The 21,046-nt window shown below is 39.5% G+C and overlaps 1 protein-coding gene across 2 annotated transcripts in view; it reads right to left on the bottom strand.

Moving 5' to 3' along the window:
- Positions 1-14,002: 14,002 nt before the first annotated feature.
- GUCY1B1 (guanylate cyclase 1 soluble subunit beta 1) overlaps positions 14,003-21,046 on the bottom strand; it is a 43,553-nt gene continuing 36,509 nt past the window's right edge. For both annotated transcript variants that reach the window (XM_040600788.1, XM_040600778.1), the window contains 4 exons: positions 20,362-20,502; positions 19,065-19,219; positions 18,625-18,751; positions 14,003-15,300 (listed from right to left, as the gene is read on the bottom strand). In XM_040600788.1, the coding sequence (XP_040456722.1) occupies positions 15,277-15,300; positions 18,625-18,751; positions 19,065-19,219; positions 20,362-20,502 (447 nt within the window). In that variant the 3' untranslated portion in view covers positions 14,003-15,276. The remainder of the gene's footprint in view (positions 15,301-18,624; positions 18,752-19,064; positions 19,220-20,361; positions 20,503-21,046) is intronic.

Here is a 21,046-nt window from a genome sequence, read left to right as displayed (position 1 = left end):
AGCAGGGGAAAGATTAGACATAGCGATCTAACAGGCCTTGTATTTCAGAGATCAAAGTGTTTTGGAGCTATCAATCACAATGATTTCTTGTGTGTTTGCTTCTACCAATAAGGGCTAAATAAAACAAAATTAATATTGCAATAACTGAACAAAATAGAACTGGTATTGTTTCTGCTGTGCCAAAAGTTCAACTGAAGCAGAGAACGTACAAAAAAAACCCCAAAAAACACTCAGCAAAAAAAAGCCACTTCTTAGGAAGAGAATGTATTTGTATCTTTGCTTAGGTTAACAAGACTAAAACGACTTTGCTTTCTCCACTGACTTCAGACAAGGACAACTGAAATCACTGCATGATTATGGATTCTTCTAACGCAAGTGGCAGAAGGAGCTCTGAAAAAAATGCTCAAACTGGTGTTTTGCCCAAGGTCAAGCAACAAACTGATGTGAGGGGGTTTTTGCAGCAATGGCTTGTGATGAGATTATATAAAGCAACTGATTCCCCAGCACAGCTAAATATAGCAAGTGCACTGTGCAGTAGAGCAGAAATAAGGGTGCTTTTGTATTTTGATGTATGACAACTGTTCTGTTAAGGCAACAGAATTTTGAAAAATTTTAAGAAAATATTCAGCTTTACTGGATAGTTAAAGATGGTGCGTGTATAAGGGCAGCAGAAGCAACCTATTTTAACAGTTTTATCAGATAGTCTCCCAATTTAGCATTACTTTGCTTCTTAATTGTTTGCTTTTCCTTTTCACAAGTGCACATCCATGCTTCAAGTACAGATATCAGCAAGCTTTTCCCATGCTAATTGTTTGATTCTAAAATGTTAATCTCAACAATTAAAATAATGACATGATTGGGAAAGCCCCCTTGGGCACCTTCCAAATCCCTGCCTGATGTGCAGAGGTGCAACACAGAATGTTATAGCTAGAAACACATTAGCCTGAAGATGACACCCTCCAACCAGCCCAAAACAGTAGTGTTGCACAACAAATAATACAAAAATGGGACATTTTTTAATGCATTCTGCAGAAGTCATTAGATTTTATTTAACACTGTAGAGAATATCATGCTGTTGCATATATTTTCTGAAGAATGGAGGAAGGCAATCAGGTTGTGCGAATAACAACCTGGTTTTGGTTGCTCTGGATTTTATGTCCAGAGAGGATTGTTGCATGCTCTTACACACTGTATTCATTTTCACACCCTTGGGCAGCGGATCAGAGCATCAAAGTAGCTCCTGATACAAGGAAGACAGCTTTAGAATCTATCAGAGAACCTGCTGGGACAGTTTGGGGTGGGGGGAGGTTGGAGATTGTGAAAGACTTGCATCAAATCCTTTGACAGGTTTCTTCAGCTCATTTCCTTTCTTCTGTATGTGGAAGACATCTCTAAAGGAGTGCCAGAAAGTAAGGATTTATTCAAGGAGAAATTGCAACTTTGGACAAAGAGCTCAGGAAACAGGCCTGGCACTTGCTTATTTGGTAAAGCAAAATGAACAGAGAGTGGCCTGTACAGGAGAAGGCTTTAGATCAGACTTTTAGAGTAGATTAATTCATTGCAGCATCTTGCCAGTAGATGCCCCACTTACCTCGGGCTTTTGGTCACAAGCCTTCACGCGTGAGTGGAGTTGATTTCTCAGCATCTGTTATGGAATCACTCAGTTTAACTTTAATCAGATTATTTCCCTCTGATTAGTGATGTATGAGCTGGCGAAGTATTTCAAACAAGTTGCTGGCAAACCTGACATTTACTTAGCCTGAAGTAAGTGACAGTATCTTTGACACAGAATGTATAGATTAATTTCTGAGGTAAACAAGCAAAAATATACAGCCATCCCTATTCTGCACCAAAATAAGCAGATCAAAGTATCTCCTAAGGAGCTTATATGAGCCAGCTGATCTACTGTTGCTTAAGAAAGTGTTGGTTAAGGTAAAATAGGAATGTCCTTAATCCTCATCAATTCTTTAGGCTGAAACTACACAGGAAAACAGGAATTTCCCTATGCAGTCACTCAGGTTGGAAGGTAGCTAGCTGTGTCCGCCCTCCAGCCCTAGCACAAGGGTGTGCACTGTACGTGAATCTGGTGTTGGCAAAACTTCAGGAAAGCAGTCTTCCTCACCCAGGCAGTACCCCATGGCAGCATGATACAACACCTCGGTTTCCTACAGCTCCTTTCCAGTTTAGCACTGCTCTGGGGTTGTTGCCTTATGTTTTGGAAATCCAAGGACCATCACACGATCCTAAAAAATCCCAGACCAAGGTAAACCACAATGGTTCACTCATGCCACTTGTCAAAGTACACAGTGCTTTAGAAGCATATATCCCTTACTATGCTATAAACGTTGCTACATCTGGTCACTGTAACTGTATCCCCAGTTACCTTCCCAGGGTGACAGTTGGTGTGCTTATTAAACTCAGGATACAAGAAGTCTCTCCAAACTCATATTGTAGTAATTACTTACAGCAATGTTGAAACATGACGGGGTTATAAACGATAAACTCTGTATGTGAATGGGATACTGCTGTAGATCCAGGGCTAGCACCACATCTTGTTGACGCTGCTTATGCCCATCCTGGTTAACCCTCTTGCAGTGTAAGTCCTTTTATCCACCAGAAGACACTCGGCTCTGCTGATTCCTCACAAAAAGCAAAGCCACCACAAGAAGGAGGGAACCTCCTTTAGAAAAGAAAAACTCCAAATAGCTCTTCCCACTGCACGCACAGCTGACATCCAAACCAGGGCTCCCTACCCATCTCCTATCCCAGGATAGAGGCTCTCAGTGATGCTTTTAAAAACCTCTTTTGGGATCAGGAGTGCTTTTACAAAACTGTAGCGGGGAGAGAGAGCTCCACACACATGCAGCTGTTCCTTCCAGACTGAAATACTAAAGCCTTTCTACCTCTAGAAAACCACGTCATTTCGCAACATGAAGCCTTAACCAGTGCATATCTAGCTTTGCCTTGCTAATTGTGGGGCTTGCTTTCAAAAGAACGATCACAAGCCTTAGAAAACTTGGTAATACTTCCAGTACACTTCAGGATCCTTGATGAAAATAAGATTTGTAGTCTACATGATAATTGTCAGTATTTCTGCATACTTTGTGACACTTTCAAAGCCACTCCCAACCTAGCCAGTTGTTTTGAGTTAGTGATGAAGACCTAGACTAACACAGGTTGCCTCACTTGTGGGTCTCAATCCAAGCACAGCATTGGGTTCCCTTACCTACTTCTACCTTTTTAAGACCTGGCAAACAGGCATTGAAGGCAGGTTTGATGACCGTATATTTGACCATTGCAGACATACCCGTCACATGCTTAAAGACTTCATTTCAAAACCATGAATCAACTGAAGATAAGAAATGGGAAGAGTTACAAGAAGGAAGACTTTCATACACAAGCTGTGAAAAATGTGGGCTTCTCAGGACTGCACACATGCCATAGAACATGCCAAAATTGTTCATTAAAAACCAAAATTTGCTTCTGGTGTTGTTCAACTCAGCCCATCTGCCTCCCACAATGATTCAATTCTTAGTGCAGTTTCCGTAACAGATACTCCCAATAACTTTAGCTAAGAATTTTAATATAACCTCTTTTCCTGGGGTAACCAACAGGTCTTTGTGTACAGTAGTGACCAAAGAAAACAATTATAAAGCCTTCTATGACTCCTGGCTAACAGGACTAGCCCTGGAATATCTTCCTGTTGTCACCTAGCCTGCTACGTTTGTAACCCTGATGAATCCTTAACATTCCTTGCCACTGTCTGTAGGACTAATATTACTTGTTACAGAACTGATCCAGAGATCAGTGGAAATTTTCCCACCTAAAAATGCCAAACAACTTCAGACCAAGCCCATGTAAATTTACAGTTCACTTGTAGATTGTGCATGCTCTAGTCTGGAAGTGTTACATCACACCTTCGTCCTTTCCTGCACTCTGAATAAGTCAAATTTTGGCATTTCATTTTTGGTGGGGGTTTTTTGTTTTTTGTTTTTTGTTTTTTTTTTAGTTTAAACTTCTGAGCAACGTATGAATAAAAGTGGCAAACAACACCACATGTGAAACAAACCAGATATGAGGGGAAAAAACCCACCCCAAATATTTAACTGCAGAAACATCACAAAATATCTGGTTTAAGATGAATGATAAGAAGCTGTTCACTGTTGACACATGAAAATCTAACAAACAGTAACAAGCAGAAAAGGAAAAAAAGGAGAAAAGGCAAACCTGTTACTAAGAGATCTACACAATTCTAAAAAAATCTGAGAGAAACAAGGTCACATCATGCGTTACAACACCATAAATTAGAAACTTCATTTTTCCTGAAGAGCAAGCTGCCAGTTGCTCTTTATTTTCCAGTATTCCACTTCAGACAAGGACTTCACCATGTGTAGCTCTTCACAAGATGTGGACCCTATTCCAAAGGACCTTCAGCCTTAGAAAACTGTTAATTATCCATCTCATCCATCAACTCAAAGCACCAAATTCAAAATGCCAAAATGTTTTGGGATGCCACTTTAAATTGTCAAATGGGAAAGCAGGGTAGGTAGGCAAGGGCTATTACCTGTTCCCTCATCCCGACTGCTTGCAAAGAAAGCTTCGATGTCTTAACATTGAACAAACGGCCTAAATAGTGAGCAGACAACTGCACTGCAGTGATGGGCATGACTGTCCTCAAGCCTCCCTTGAGGGGACGCATGTTCACACCTGGTATGTGAAGAAGCAGGGACAGCAATGTTTTTGAATTGTGTTGAACAGCCCAGCTACTTGCTACCCAGTTATTTTGATGATATCTTTGTGTTTGCTCCAGCAAATACTCACCCACATAAGCTCTGCTGGGGACACTAGCAAATATTGGATTATGAGGTTTATAGCTAAATTTGGAGATAATCTATTCACTCTTTACTGCTGATACATGACTGAATTCTCTCTAGCTGGCATCGCCAGTTTCTGCATATCCCATGAGAAGTTTTCAGTACAATAGGCCCACAAGAATCTTTTGGCAGAAAAAAACCTGTCTAGAAATCAAGAACAGTATAAGCAAATTTAATAACCACATTCAATCCCAAAGATACATCCAATCAGGGTAACGATCTCTCTGGGGAAGAGAAAGGGGTAGTTTCCAAGATTAGAACAGAGTATTTCTTGTGACACTTTGAGGAGAGGTATGCTTCATATCTCTGAGGAAAATCCGAAGGCCTGAGGAACCAAACCATTCGTGTGCTAAGGAAAATCCTAGACATTTACCTTCTTTCTTAACTTTTGTGTCTTTCATAACATCAGAGAGGAAATATACCTTCTAAATGCAGAACCTGCTGCTGAGTTTGCACTCAGCAAGGCGTTAGGCTCTGTTAATTAACCCTTACAGGAGCTTTTCATCACTCTCACAGTTTAAAGTCAACAAATATATTTCAGAATTCAGCTGCATAATTCTGGCATTGTTCCCTTAATAGAGCAAAGAGCATAAACACATCCACAAACTGATCAGTCATTTACATGATCTCAAGACCAGCCCTTGGGTGCCCTGCAAGGAAAACATGCAACAATCACTTATCAATATGTATTTCATTAACAACAAAATCTTATGCAACGGTGGTTAAAGCTAGCCAAATTCCGGAGGGTTGCACCAAGGACAAGACTCGACTACTTTTTTTTCAGTCTTCCTACCTGGATTTAAAAACACTAGGTTACCCAAGGTCTCTCTACCTTCAAATAATCAGCTGAAAGAGGTTGAGGGTTATTTTGTGAGATTGTTCAGCCATCAGGACAGAACAGCTGCCCTGCTGAGAAAGCTACAAAAGGCAAGGATTTATATCATGTGTTCTGACTGCATGCATTTAGCTATGTATTACAAACAACACATTAACAAAATAAATCATATACAGGACTTGTTAATTAAAATTAGTGCATCATTCACATACATCAAAAAATCATTATTTGCCCTAAGGAGCACAAAGGACAACAGAACAGACAACAGATGCCAGGCAGCTCTCAGACTCATAAAACAATTCCTTTGGCCATACTTACAGAATCAGTTAGTAGTCAACATTTGCCCCTCTTTTTCTTGTTAAAAGTGAAAAAGCAGCAACATTGCTTTGTACTGTTCCTTTTGGCGCTGATGGGAAGAAAGCCCTTGGCAGGGACCAGAACCTCTGTTATCTTGCACATCAGATGCCCTCTCCCATGTCCCCTGCACCCACAAACTCACACTCCCTCTGCTGCAGGGCAAGGCAGGTGCATCTCAGGTACTGCTGCTTATGCAAGTGCCCGGACAACCACAAGAGCCCAAGCAAGGCCTAACACCCAGAAAGCACCGTCTCCTTTGCCTTGAAGCCTCCCAATTATCTGTTCCACCTGCCCCTGTAAGGTGGAAAGAGGCATCAATGAAAAAGCCACAGCAGTGCTTAAAGCTGTTCCCTGATTGAGCTATGTGCTGGTGGATTGGGACCGTTCCTTTCATCACCTAATTTCCTGCTCAGGTCCCTATTTCCTGATTGCTAGTAAATTGTTTTGCACCAAGCCATGCACTGATAGAATTCACTCACTTGCGTATCAGTCAGAAGAAAGCTGCTTTTTGTTTTTCCATGGGCAAGGAGTTCTCCAGCATTTGTTTGTTATTTAGGAGCAGGAGACATTCCAACCTGACCTAGCTATGGTGGTTAGTAATGCTAATGATTTATAGATATTTTCAAGTTTGGTGAGCAAGTAAAATAATTCTGATAAATGTAATGTAAAGTTCATATTTGCATTATTGAGATGCACAGAAGGGAAAGGGAATTGTTACAGAAACAGATGAGGGAAAGAAGCAATGACTGTTAAACATCAGTCCATGCCGTTTATCCACATCCTCATAATTAAAGGTTGTGCAGTAGTTTGAAGATGGTAGAACAGAAGTATCAGACTTAGGGGCTTCTGGCATACTCCAGATAGGAGCCAGTCTGAAAAAAAATATGATGTTGATTTTTCTTTTTTTGCAAGTGTTTTCAATCCTGTCTCCAACTCAGAAACACCTTCAGTAACACTTGTTTTAATATAACTTCTTCTGTATATTCACCAGAAGGCTGTGGTCAAAACTAACATAAGGCGCAGAAACAGATGTTTAAAATGGATTACCCTGCATTGGGAGCGATACTGCTGGTCAGCAGGAACTGGAAACTCCTAGCAAAGAAATGAGGGCTCCATGGCAGAAGCCACTCTTGAAGTGCTGACGAGCTCTTTCTAACAACTAATTCCATTAACAGACTGGATTAATGCACCATGGTAATGCCCTAAAATAACATCATCTTGCAGCAATGTTGCAGTTGCCACAAGTCTCCAGGTTCACAGGGGGCAATAAAATCAGCCACTATGAAAGTGGAAATTACACAAAAATTTGTCTATGAGAAACTATCAATGAAATATGAAATGTTTAGAAAGATGTGGAAACATAGTATCTTTGGCTTGTAAGTCTTAAACAATTAAAACAAATAATTACCTTTTAAAATAGGATCTGCTTTGTATCAAGTTTTTTGGTTGATTCTAGGATACTTTTCTTGTAAGAGCTTCCTGTAAATGTAGTTATGGGAATACCATGCCCTGCTTGGGGAAAAGTTTAACTCATTTATCTTGAATTGAAGCTGTTAAATAATGCGGGTGTGTTACATATTCCTTACCAGAAAAGTTCAACTGATGTCTGAAGTCCAAAGCAGAGTTAGAATTCATCAAGAAGGGAAAGGCTCCTGATTTTCTTCAGGGTGGTGGGGGCAGGCAGGGGTAAGATGAGAATTCAGTACTTTAGTAAAAACAAAGCCAATGAACCAAAAGGATGGACAGTGTCCCTTGAGACATATGCAGCACAGTTTGGGGACCATTCCTCCAGGAAATAAGGTTCAAGTGAAAACTGAGGTTGAGACTTTCAGAGAGGTAGAGATCCAATCGTTAAACCAGCACTTCTGTCCAGAGAGCCTCTCTTTTCAGCCTTATAATATAAGCAATGACAGTTAATATATCTAATTCTGTTATTTGACAAATTATTACATGTTGAAGGAAGCAAATGCTTTCAAAAATAAGTATTTTCCTATATAACAAAATTGACCTTTCTTTTCCTCCAGTGACCAAAGCAAAGCAGCAGTTATTTCCACAGTCTTCCTTAGGAGGAAAATTGAGTACCTCAGGAAAGCAAGTTTTTCCAACAGCTGCTGACTTTAGATTTTGCTGTCTGTACACCACGCTTGCTACTCCACAGACAGTACACAAATGGGTGCACAGTCAAAGGTGCCTGTTCGGTCAGTAATTCTTCATCTTTTAAACAGGAGTACTGCAGGCACAGCAGAGAGCTAACTGCCTGCTACTCAGGAGAAAGCCACCAACTAGCAAGATGACCCCCCGTGCTTCTTCCCTAACAAATACCTGCAAGATCCTGCTACCTCCAACCTAAAGCAAGCCCCCAGCACCCAGGGTAAGCCCCTTGCCTCCAGACTGATGGCGAGCTGCTTCTCTGTGCCCTTTTGCCAGGATGGTGACAGCAGGGGAGGTTGACAAGACCCTGGAGGTGCACAGTCCTGCAGCCACAGCAAGCTCATTGCCCCTTCCCTGGCTGGCAGCAGACTCTCTGCCCTGTGATTGCAGATCAGACTTCTGGACGTCTCTTCTGGGTGTCTACACAGTGCTGGGACAGAAACACTCACCAGCATCAGGTCACCTCCCAAGAGCCTTACTCACAACCTGCTCATGAATCCATACTTCCAGAGGCACTGCCCTCTTTCAGAAAGGGAAGAGACTTAGTGTGCCATCTGTGCGTGTCACCAACCCCACAGGGGTCAACATTTTGAAGCTGCACACTTGGTAGGTCGGCATGATCTCCTGCCCCCCTTCCTCCTTTTCTGAGTGAGGGTTTATCAAGGTTAGGTCATTTGGAGCATGATGGAGGAAGGGCAATCAAGCATTTGCAGTCAGAGCTACAACAAGCAGGTTCTCTTTGATTAATTTTAGCTTCTCTTCCTCCTCATTCCTGCAAAACATCTGCAGTCTCATGAATTATCTCCAGCCATAATCTATCTGTGGAAGCGAATTATCCCTACGGCCTGTCTGATTGTTTAATTCGGAATTTACTGGCTACCTTCAATGAGAGTTTTGCTTGGGTATTAGTTGCGCACTCTTAGATCCCGTAACACGGCTAACAGGACTGCAGTCCCCGCTCTCGGGAGAGGTGATGGCCCAAGACAATGCCACCCAGCCAGAAGGGCCCAGAGAGACAGCCCCCACCCGACAGGAGCCCTGTGCAAGGTGCCTGTGTCCATGTCATGGCCTCACAAAAGTAACTCAGCAGCAAACACGCAGATCATCATTAGCTCTCTTTGCAGGAAAGCTTTATCTTCTGAGCATGTATAAACAGAAAATAAACATTAAAACACGAGAGGGTAAAACTATCCAGTTCACAGTACCTTCTTCTACAGATTTCAATTTAAAACAAACAAACAAACAACAAAAAACAAACCAAACAGACACATTTCTTCTTCAGGCAGCTCCTGTCCTACCCTGCCCTTGACACTGTCCATGTCATTCTTGCTGGGGTCACGGCCAAGCAAGGCCCCACTATCGCTTCTTCCCAACGCTAAAGCACGTGATACTTTCCCCCTAACTAGTTTTGAGTTGCCACCCAAGAAAACTTACTCTTCCCGCTAAAAATTAACTAGCAACAAAAGAGAAGCCCAGACAAATTGAGCAAATGTCTTGCAAAAATGTTTCTGACCGTGTTGCAGTGCTTCAGCAGACGGCATCCACGGGCAGACTGAGCGTGGACCCAGCACCGGCCCAGAGCAGCTGCGGTCCTGGCTATATCAACAAAAGCCTCATCCCTTTTGCAGGACTAATGCGAATTCAGAAACCCACCTCAGCGCTTCCCTGCAAGTTTTGATTCAGAGAAGGTCAGATTTCCTTTTCTAAAGTATGTCCTGATTTGTTACGATTTTACAAAGCAAATTGAAATTTTTTTTCAGATGAAGAGCATTTTACCCAGGTGGTATTACAGTTGGACATGCAGGTACCTCTCCTGTGGTTTTGTTTTCTTTTCCAGGGCACTATCTTATTATATGTAGAAAAAGTATGCCTCTTGATCATGGAAGATGGGGGAAATAGTGCTCTAACACAGCGCCTCTGCCTGCTTCACTGCTGTTACCCCAGGGTGGCACCCAGCGTCAGGTCTGATTCTGAGACCTATAGGCAGGATCATACACAAAGCAACCCCTATGGTTTTATGCTGTCAGCCTTGCCGAGCTGTCAAAACCTGACACAACAGTCTAACATACCCTTTCTGCTTTCTTTGAGACCATTGCAACATTCTACGTAGACTGCCTGGTGTTGTAGCAACAGGGGAGAAAATATTAGCACCCTGCAGTACTTAATTAGAAAACATGACATCATCTGACACAGAACAGCATCTTCTATTACACAAGAAGGAACATAAAACGCACGGACTGGCAGCTGTGCCTGTGAAGAGCCACCCAGTCAGATTTATTGGCTGCCTAGTGCGTGATCTCCCATGTTGCAGCAGCTCTTCCTTTTGCAGGTTTGTTCTGAACAATTAATTGGAGTTTTTAGCCTGTTGAGGCCAGAAATTAAGAAAGCATAATGAGAAAAGGAATCAGTGGCATTTTGAAGCGTTGGGTTCACTTTGGCTTTTTTTTTGATAGGCCACGGCACTCAGTCTGAGTAGTATTTCCTACTGCTGCAGTGCTGCGGTGCCAGGAAAAACCTGGTCCAAAGGCAGGGAACTATCACAGTTAAAACGTGACATAGCTGGGAATGCAAGAGACAGTGGAGATTGTGTCCAGCTGTGTTTTTCAACTGAAAATACACGTCAACATTTACCCACAGATACCACAGTGGGAAAATGAATCATACCCAGTAAAGAGTATGCAAAAAATCTGTCCTAGGACAAATATTTCATAAACAAATGTTGACTTTTTCTTGGCATCTCCATGATAAAACGAAATTAATTACAGCTTAAATACTGACATCTCCAGTTTAAAAATGAATACACAGCAAACCTTAAATTTACACAGTATGAGGACAAATGAGAAAACGTTTGTTTGCAATCTGAGACACTCGATCATTTGACTTGGAGCTCCAGTGTTCCCTCCTGTCCCTAGCTGAATCCTTCCCTGCCAGTAATTGTGCTCCCAAGATGGCTCATACATACAAGAGTAATTACCCAAACCCCACACAGTGCCTTCATCAGGATTACTGCAGGATTATTGTACTTGTTGTACAGGCCTCATACGAGTGTCTTTTTTGCTGGACACAGGCCAAGCTGCAAGCAAAGAAGAAAGGCGGCCTACACATATATCTATATTTGTGTGTGTATTTATAAAACCTGAGGGGTAGGATGATGTGGGAAAGGAAGGCTTTGTGAAAAGGCATGTATCTTCACTTTGTGAGCAAGTTTCTTATCCTCCAGATCATTACGTAATTGCCCACAAACACACCCATATCGCGGCAGAAGGCAACACTTTGGTTTCTGGTACAGGCTGTTAAATCTCGGAATGATTCACTATGTCCTCTGTGGAAAAAGGATATTTACTCTTCAGCCTCCTAGCACAGTTTTTTTTTAAAAAATCAGATTGTTTCTGAATGCTTTGCACATGAAAATCACCATTTGACTCGCACAAAACATCTGAAAGTAAGAGCACATAATCTGCTTTCTTTTCTTTCCAGCAACCTTACACACAGTGTTTAGGACTTGTGAGAATTAGATGTGCATTTCTTCGCAATTAGTACATTGCATATTTCAGTAAGATTTATGAAGGTGGTTTGATTTTTCACTCAGTTCATCACAACACTATGCTCATACTGACACAGGGCTGACGCCAGCAACAGAGGTTTATTTCTTACCTGAAAACTATGGCCGTGTAGTTTCAGTGTGGATATTTTGTTGTTTGGTTTTTATTTTTAAACAAAGGCTCAAGGACTTAATTGGTGTCCAGCTCAGGATTATGATTAACACCAGCTAGGAACTGCAAACACTTTCAGTCTTTTGTCTGCACTCAGCTAAATTCTGTCCTTTTAATCACAAGTCAGTTGTTTGAGCACTAGGCAGGATACCCAGCTTATCAAAGTGTAAAATCAACTCTGGAAGGCTAGAATGACCCCAAGAACCTGGGATATAAAAACCACACGGGCTTTAGGCCAGAGGTGTCCAGGATATGAACAGAGAAAAACAAATGTGTGCTAGGATTGGCTGACCGCTGCAAATTCACAGACCCTCATCACACAAAATTGCTTCTCTTGAAAAGTACAATTGTATTGTACCACAGAATTTGTACCAGATGCTATTTATATATTGAAATTCTCATAATAATCTCTTAAAAAAAACCCCAAAACCAATAACAAAGGCAATGTCTAACTTTTCAGAAACATACATGGAGCTAAAACCAGCAGTATTCCACCTCTGCTCTTCCTATGTATTGAAGTTAAGCCAGTTTTGACAGAATTCCACATGGGGCAGGTCAATGAAAACATCAGCATCTAAAAATATGGGCCACATTATCAAATGGCCTCATTGGTTGTGGAAGTCTTTATAACGTAACTTCTAAAGACTGACAGTGTGCACTTAATAAGCTTGTCTCAAGATTTACTGAAGCCTGTGAGAGTCCTTCTGCTGCTTTTCAAGCCTCGTATTAGGGGGAAAAAAAAAAAAAAAAAAAAAAAGTGTATTATCCAAGAAACATTAGCAACAATCCAACCACTCATCCTGGCACTATGAAAGCCAACCACAGTTGTATTAGAGTAGCAGAGTTCCCTGCATGGCTACAGCCTCACTTAACAATGCACAGAAACCCAAATTCTTTTGAATATCTGAATTCAAAGGAAAGCATACACTCCAGGAGATTACAAACAGCTAAGCACTCCATAATTTGCAATTTCATTGCTGCTTTCCCCTTTCTTCTCTTTGTTTCAACTTTTTTTTACAAAAAAACCTAAAATAAACCAGATGCATTTGTAAACAGACTTTGGTAATTACTCTGCCTCATGTTTCTGCTAGAGAGCTGCTATTGAAAAAATAGATCACTGCAGTTAAATAGAAGAGGCGACAGAGCACACACAAAAGAACTAAACAGAACTGCATAAGGTTTTACTGTTATCTGAGAATAATATTTAACCAAAGTATAGTTTTAGTAGCTGCAAGTGGCATTTAAGTGAAGACCAGTTCTAGTAATAAAAATGGTGAAGTGCCTAAATTATACTGGTTTCCTTGAAGTAAAAAGCTCTTATATGAACACAATATATGAGCTATTATTTTAGTGCTTTAAGAAATTGGTTATGTTACAAAGTAGCTTAACAGGAGGTTTAACAGTCTGAAATGATCAAGAAGGTAAAATATAAACTCAATTTTCTGGCATGCCATCTTCCATCATGAAGCATAATACAGAAACTTCAGTTACTTCACAGCCATTTGCGTGAATTATGTCAATGCACAACCACAGCTGTCACAAACCCCACGCCTTTAGAAGTCACCATGAAAGTTTTGGTAAGCTCGATCAACTTCAAGTGCAAATTGCTGTTGTGTACCTATTAGAGCGAGGGCAATCTCTCATGGAGAGCTGGGACGTGTTGCTGTCCGACAGTGAGGCGATGGAAAGGAACGCATGTGGCTTCCCGTCTTCATTTCCCATTCCTAAAGCTTTGGTTGGTAATGTACATCCTGCTCAAAGTGGATGCCTAATAATTTTTGATTGTTAAATACTGTCCAGTCCAAGAGTTTCAAGGGAATGTATACATTTTTGTGAACTTGTCTACTATTTTCACAGCATTAATCTACACATTTTGAACACTCTTTTAATCTGAGGATGCGAGCCATTAATCTGAATGTGGTAGACTCTTAGATATTTGCAAACATTAGAACAATTACTTGATAAATTATTTAAACTTGGACTTCAAATTATGGACTGGAGAACCATACTTGTTTTGTATCAAACAATAAAATACAGCTTTCACCAAAAAGAAAATCCAAGATTTCTGTAAGTCAGTGGAAAAAATAATTTATTGCAATTTCTTTTGCACATTAACATGAAACATTTACACATATATATTCTGTGCTGATAAGGTATACTAGATATAGACAATTTTTATACACAAAGTAATTGCACTATCCTATTTTATAATGCAAATATTCAGAAATTATCAGTCAGGTAAGAACAGATATTATTCACATAAAAATGCACTGTATGTTGAAGTTATGGAAAGTCTATGCATCTGAAACCTTGTCCACTTCTACTAACTGTACCAGCTGATAAAAGATACTATGTTTCCTTACAAGCTTTACATCCCTTAATTACGCCAGGAGACCTAGAATATTATCAGGTCCTCCCAAGGAATAAAATAGTATCATTTCTGAAAATTAGAGAGATCAAATCAAAAGGCAACCATGACAACCACATCTCGGCAGCACACCTTTCAATTCTGGGGACTCCATCACAAAAGAATCAAAGCACTACAGGTGGTTGAAAATTGTCCAGCAATCTGTTATTAACGTGACAATTTAGTTAATATAAATCAATGAGAAATACATTCCAAGTGAACAGCATTTCAGTAGAAGTACATTGGCACATGCTTCAAACGGCAGTATCAGACAAACTGCCCCTTTTCAATACAGCAAATGTTTACATAGTGTCTACAAAGGGAAAATGCAGGATGATATCAAAAGAGGAACCTTTTAAAGTGTTATTCACAAAATGAATGGGATACATGGTAATAGCAGGGCTAAATCTGATAAACAACATTTATACAGTAATTTTCATAATGCTGCTTCAGATATTATTTTTAAAAATAGTTCTTTAGGTTCATTACTCTGCCCAACAACCAAAATACCTATCTTTCCAGAAATGCCACTGATTCACATAACCACTATACTTCAGAGATGAAGATGAAGATATGAAGCATCAGATCAAAGTGGTTAGTTGTGGCGTGCATACTACAAAATTTTATTCATTATCTGGTGGTAGGAAGGGCTACATGTACATGACTGACGTGCAAAAACGCATATCAAAAAAAAGGAAAGCTTGAAATACATGCTCACAGCAGAGATAACACCACCAAACATTAAGGGGAAAAAATAGCAAGCAAGCCTGGAGGAAAATGGTGAGTATGATTTCAGGAGTAGGGCAAAAAACAATGGTACTGCACACAGCAATGGGAGGTATGACGTGAAATAGCATCCATAACTCAACCTTACTGCCTGGCACCCTATTTGGAGACAGTACTGCGCCCTATCCAGCGTCCTCTTCCTCTTCCCTCAGCTCAGAAAGCATCTTGCTTTGTTTCCTTGAGTGCATGCAAGTAGAATTTGAGAAGTAAGGTATTTTCTTTGAAGAAACAACATGGTGGGTCAACGCAGTGACAAAATACATTTTACAACTTGCAACCAGTATCAGTAAATAACAGAAATAATAAACACAGCATAGGTAACGCACACATTTCTTCTGTATTTGTGGTATGTAGGAACATAACAATTCCTACATTCCCTGATGAACTACTTGCTCTGACCAAGATATTTTAACATGTTCCCATCAGTAATGTGGGGACATGGCAGAAGAGAAAGGTATTTGGAAGTGGGGAATGATGGAAGTTGCAGTCAGACACATGAGGGTCTCTGCAATCTTTATTTTTTAAAACAAATCTGTTTTCAAGAGAGGAGCTACAGCTGAACCTCTGTTAAAATAATAATGATAGTAATAATTAATCTTGTGCAAACAACTGGATGCAAAATGAGTAACAGGTCACAGTTGCTTTTGTTCTATGTATATTTCTGATGCAATCCTAATTTTTGGTGTAGTGACATCATGGAAGAGATATTTTAACTTGAAAAAAGTAAAGCAGCAGCACTCCAAACACCACTGACTCTTGTAAATCAGGTCTTTCTCAGAAGTAACTGCTGCTCATGGTGACTGATATTAGACATGCCAACTCAGGAACCAAGTTTGAGGCATGCTGAGCTGCTCCAACCCTATCATTTTCTACAGGCCTAGCAGAGAGACGGCATATTTTAAGCCTTGGTTTCACATCTCTATGCCAGCTGTAAATATTTCGCCCTCTTTCCTCACCATGTATTAATTACTGGGCTTCAGGGTAAAATACTATGCTGACAGATTTGCAAATGCTGAGCTAATCATTCCCTGAGGGATATAATGAAAAGGAGAATATATCACTAACGTGAATCCATCCCAGATTTAAAGATACTGGAGACAGAAAACTTCACAGTAAAAGAATAATCAGCAGAAGTATCTGCAGGATGATTTAAGAAGTATTTTCGTGTTTACTTCTATAAGCCACTTCTTGCAATATTCTGGAGTGACCTTTCAGGAAATTTACCATACAGTTTCTGAATATATGTTAACATGCCATACTCATTGTTATGAACAGTCCCCTTGAAATTAACAGCACTGCAATTAGCATGGGTATGTGTTTGAAAGGTCAGAGAAAATAAGATTTTGCAAAAAAAACCCCAAGACTACACCTTTGCCTAAAGCAAAGCGATTACTCTACAGTAATCAAACATAAAAAATTGGTTATCCAATTTCTGCTTTCGATTACAGCTATTATGTACAGCTTATAAAGTGCCAGAAGTAACATGAAGAGTACCTTTACAAGACAAAGAGAAACTTCAATCAAGTTCAGAAAATCTTAAAGGAGTAAAACTCAGTGCATTTTTGTGTATGGACAGACAAAATTATGCAGAGAGTGAAAAAGAATTAAAAGATTAGAGGATTATATTCTTTCACTTTTCATAATCACCCCTGACCAAATGACAGTTCCAATCACCACATGAATGTATCTTTCTAGTCTCCTCCCAAACTTGGTACAATTTAGAAGAAATACCTGTGAAGGGACAAGTCCTTCTAGCTATAAGAATTACATGTATATCTGATTTTCAGAATCAGCAAAAAATAAACACACACACATTTTGAGTGTGCTTAAACTGTGAGTCTTAAGTGCTCTTGAAAATCAGGCTGACAGTATTTGTGTCAGGTTTATTCCTACCCCCTAGTCCCTCTACACAAAGCCTGATTACTAGATAACAGTATCAGCAAGTACCTCTCAGGACTGCTGTGAGGATTAAGAAAACCCACTGTTGTACAAGATCTCTAAAAGGAAAGTGCAATATTTAAAATCCTAAACTATCTGAACCCTATATTCATATTAAACGGGTGACGGTGAAACAAGGAAAATACCCACCTGACTCGGTACCCCTCTGAAATTTTACATTTAAAATTACAATGTGCCCTGCTACAAATGATAGGACATAATTTATAACGCAAAAAAAAAGTGAAAGGTGTTTAATTAAAATACATTTTAAATACAACTATAGATTTGAAAGAATGGTAGCTGTGTGAAATTGTAGGTAATCTTGACACAGAATAAAAATAGAAAAGTATTATCAAAATTTATTACCAGAATATGTAAGTAATACATACTACGATACAGATTTTAGCAGAGTTCAAGTACAGGCTCTCCCCTGAAGTTTAATACTGGGAGTTACCATTAAAAAGTCAGTATTCATATACTTGGGTACCAGTGGTAATAAATCTGGATTAGATCTCCTAAAAAGCCCAAACAGTTTAACAGCCCAAATTTCATTTCAGAAGCACATGAGTATTCAGATGCATAATTAGTTTCCTGTGACTTAGAAAAATTATCTCAGCCAATGTAGCTGATGACATTATTTTAGTCAGTATATTTTTAAGATTAAACCTCATTAGCTTAAACCTCTTCCATTTTATATTACTTCAGGACAAAAGTCAAGCTATGTAAATTATTTTTACCCTTTTTTCTCCCTGTTGGCAATGGTGTAATGTATGCGCCTGCTCAACTATAGCAAATCAGCTGGCATACTGTAATCTGATTCAGCGTCTGAGTTTGTAGCACACTCGTGAGTCTAGATCTCACTGGCTTTTAATGGGATTTTGGTTAATACACGCCCAGACTTCTGAAATTGATGCATAAGCTTAAAGACTCACTCAGTGCTTGAAGAGCTTTACACTACATCATTTTGAGAAGAGGATTTAGGCCTGTTTGTCAATTAGAAGAATCAGTTTTCACCCTGTATATTTCTAAAGCAACACTTCTATCATGCAGCAGTCTCCAAAGAAGCAGATCCATCTGGGGTTAAGGGACCACCACACATATCAGGTGTGAACCTGTCTGCAAGTAGTTGCTGGACTATTGCCTAACTATCTGAAGGCACATTCATCCACCCACTGTAAGAAAGCACATGGTGAATTCTGAAGTGCTGATAACTCGACATATCAGCTAAACAGAAACAGACATTATATTGCAAAATCTACTACAGTGGAGAAATACATAAGAAAAGGGAGATATAAATATTTAAACACTTGGCATTCCCTCAAGCACTTTTTAAAATACAAAAGTGTTCTTTCAGGGACTGCAAAAACTGCAAAGACAAATAATCAAGGACTTTTAACGTGCTGTCAAGATAATAAATGCATTAATGAAATAGTGTTGTACAAAACTTCATTTTTTCTAGGGAACGTTTAGTTTTCCAAATGCAAATGGATCTCAGTGGTTTAGATAAAATTTGTCATGTTTATACCTTGTTTAAAAGAAAAATTACACTCTGGTTAGTCATACCTCTGTCTCTGTACTCTTTCTGGACAAAAACCAAACCTGCATTGGTTCTTTTTTACCCTTCATAGAAACCGGACCTCTGTACTCCAGGTGGAACTGAGGATCTGAATTTTCTGGTGTCATAAGACACCTGAAATTGAAAAAGAAACATGTAAATTTATGTACTATGCATGCATGCCACACATTATATAAAATATTGAAGATGCTACAGATATGTGAGCAAATTACAAAAGTCAAATCTATCTCTATATCTTTATTATATTTGCATAACAATAACAGTGTATCATAATGCAGTCTGCCATACATTTTCTTGAGGATTCGCGTAGTTAAATAATGTGTTGCAGGAGTCCTGTCACTTTCAACTCCCAATGACACTTTCATGTTATGCTGACAAAGTGATTTCTTGTAAGATGTCAACACCAATAAAACACTTCATCACTCACCTGTAAGTATATTCAGAGACATTGATCTTTCCCTTTTCTCCAGTAGTTTCTGTTCTGCTTGTTAAATTGACAGTATTTCCAAAGAGACAGTAACGTGGCATCCTTTGGCCTATAACACCTGTGACTACCTCACCAGTGTGAATTCCTATTGTTATCTTGAGAGAGAAAAAAAATAAAGTTTGAGTATTCAAAATCAATGTAACTAATCTGATGCCTCTGACTAAATACAGATATTATGCCATTCCTATCTACTAGAGTTTATTTTTTCAGTGTGCTCTCCTGCTTCTTCAAAAACTTGCCTTTTGTGTTTCATGTTACTGGGGTTTTTTTTATTGTAGTGCAGTGTCATGACTCTCCCTCCCACATGAAAGAATAAACTCCATATTTTTCCCGCATGCATCATGCCATGCTGCTATTACATACTGTGAAATTAAAAAAAAGGGGAAAGAGGCATACTCTGCAGGTCTGTGTTTAATGATGCTCAGAAGATGCAGAAATGGATAGTTTAGGTCAAGGAAAAAAGGCATTTCTCAAAGGAAACGTCATGGTATTTTACATTTAAAAACTCAGAGATTGGACAGGGGTTTGGGGAAGCTCATTCCTACAGTTACTGTAACGCTCCAAATCAAACCTTCTTGCTTCTTTGCCCAGTGACAAAGTCCAGAGCTCTAAGCTAGGTGTCAGACCAGTAACATTCATGTAAATAGAAATATGCATCACACTCGTTACTAATTTTGCTCTCATAGCCTTCTGACGAGGACAGGTCAATGCAGCCTCCCCAGTTCTGTATTAATGCCCCAACATCTTCATAAAATCCCGCAATGAGTGAACTTCCACTAATACACATTTTTGCCAGTAATCACTGCCGTAACTGCTTATTTTTATATCTTTTTAATGCAATATATTTCTTGTGCTGACATGAGGATCTGAAGCGTCATCAAAAATATCAGTGAGGGAATATTACTGTTCTTTTCACTGAGATGAAGAAGGCTCAACAAATTGTACTTGATGCACAATGGGAATTTGTTGATTAGATTGAAATGATTGGAAAACAGACATAAATGATGTGGACCTAATTTAATCCTTTAAAAGGTTAAACACAATAATTAGATTTTAAGGTCTGAGAACTGTACATGTCACATCTACATGTGACTTCATTTTTGCAGATATCAGTCTCAAAATCTAACAATAACAAAGCTTGCAAGGACTAGGACATGAAGATAACCATATTTCAAAGCATTACCATTTTATCATATCAAAGAATGGGCTCTTCATTCAAGCCCACACATTCACTAACCTGTACAGGCTCACCATCCACTTGAACTTGGCCTGCTATTTCCATCATATCCAAAGCCAGGTGGCAGATAGAACGTGCATGATGAATGCAAGGCTCTGGTAGACCACTCACGGTCATATACTTGTCCCCAACTGTTTCCACCTATCAAGATATACATTTTTCAATTACTTTATTATCACAGGCTTTAGAGTACAAGAATGGAAGTAGTGCTTCTTTCAAGACTGCTTGTCTTTTCAAATAGTTTCCCTTCACTTTCATTCAAATCACCTTAATTCCTGTCACATCTGTTTGTTACTGAAAAGAATGTATTTTATGTCCAAAACGTAACAAATCAAAATGACACTGTGAGTGTGTGAACTGGAGCCCTCTCTTCTGGGGTCTTCCGAATTTCTGTAGAAACTGAGCACTATGTTTGTCTTGGCTCAGACCCTTGATTCAGTTGGCACAGGACATAAAACTGATTTCTATTAAAAGCTAGGAATGAATCTTAAACATATAAACACAGAAGAATTCACCTGTCTATATATATGGGATATATATCTCTATCTCTTTCTACCTATCTACCTGCTACCAGCCACGTCTGCAACTACACCTCATTCCTAATGAAGGACTGAAATGCATGTTGAGTAACTGAACAGTAAATTAAAACCTACAACCAGGACAACCCAGGTATATGACTGAAAAA

The sequence above is a fragment of the Falco naumanni genome, chromosome 1, assembly GCF_017639655.2.
Source record: "Falco naumanni isolate bFalNau1 chromosome 1, bFalNau1.pat, whole genome shotgun sequence".
Classification (NCBI taxonomy): domain Eukaryota; kingdom Metazoa; phylum Chordata; class Aves; order Falconiformes; family Falconidae; genus Falco; species Falco naumanni.
The sequence above is the reverse complement of the archived record's forward strand: the minus strand, read 5'-3'. Positions and strand labels throughout refer to the sequence as shown.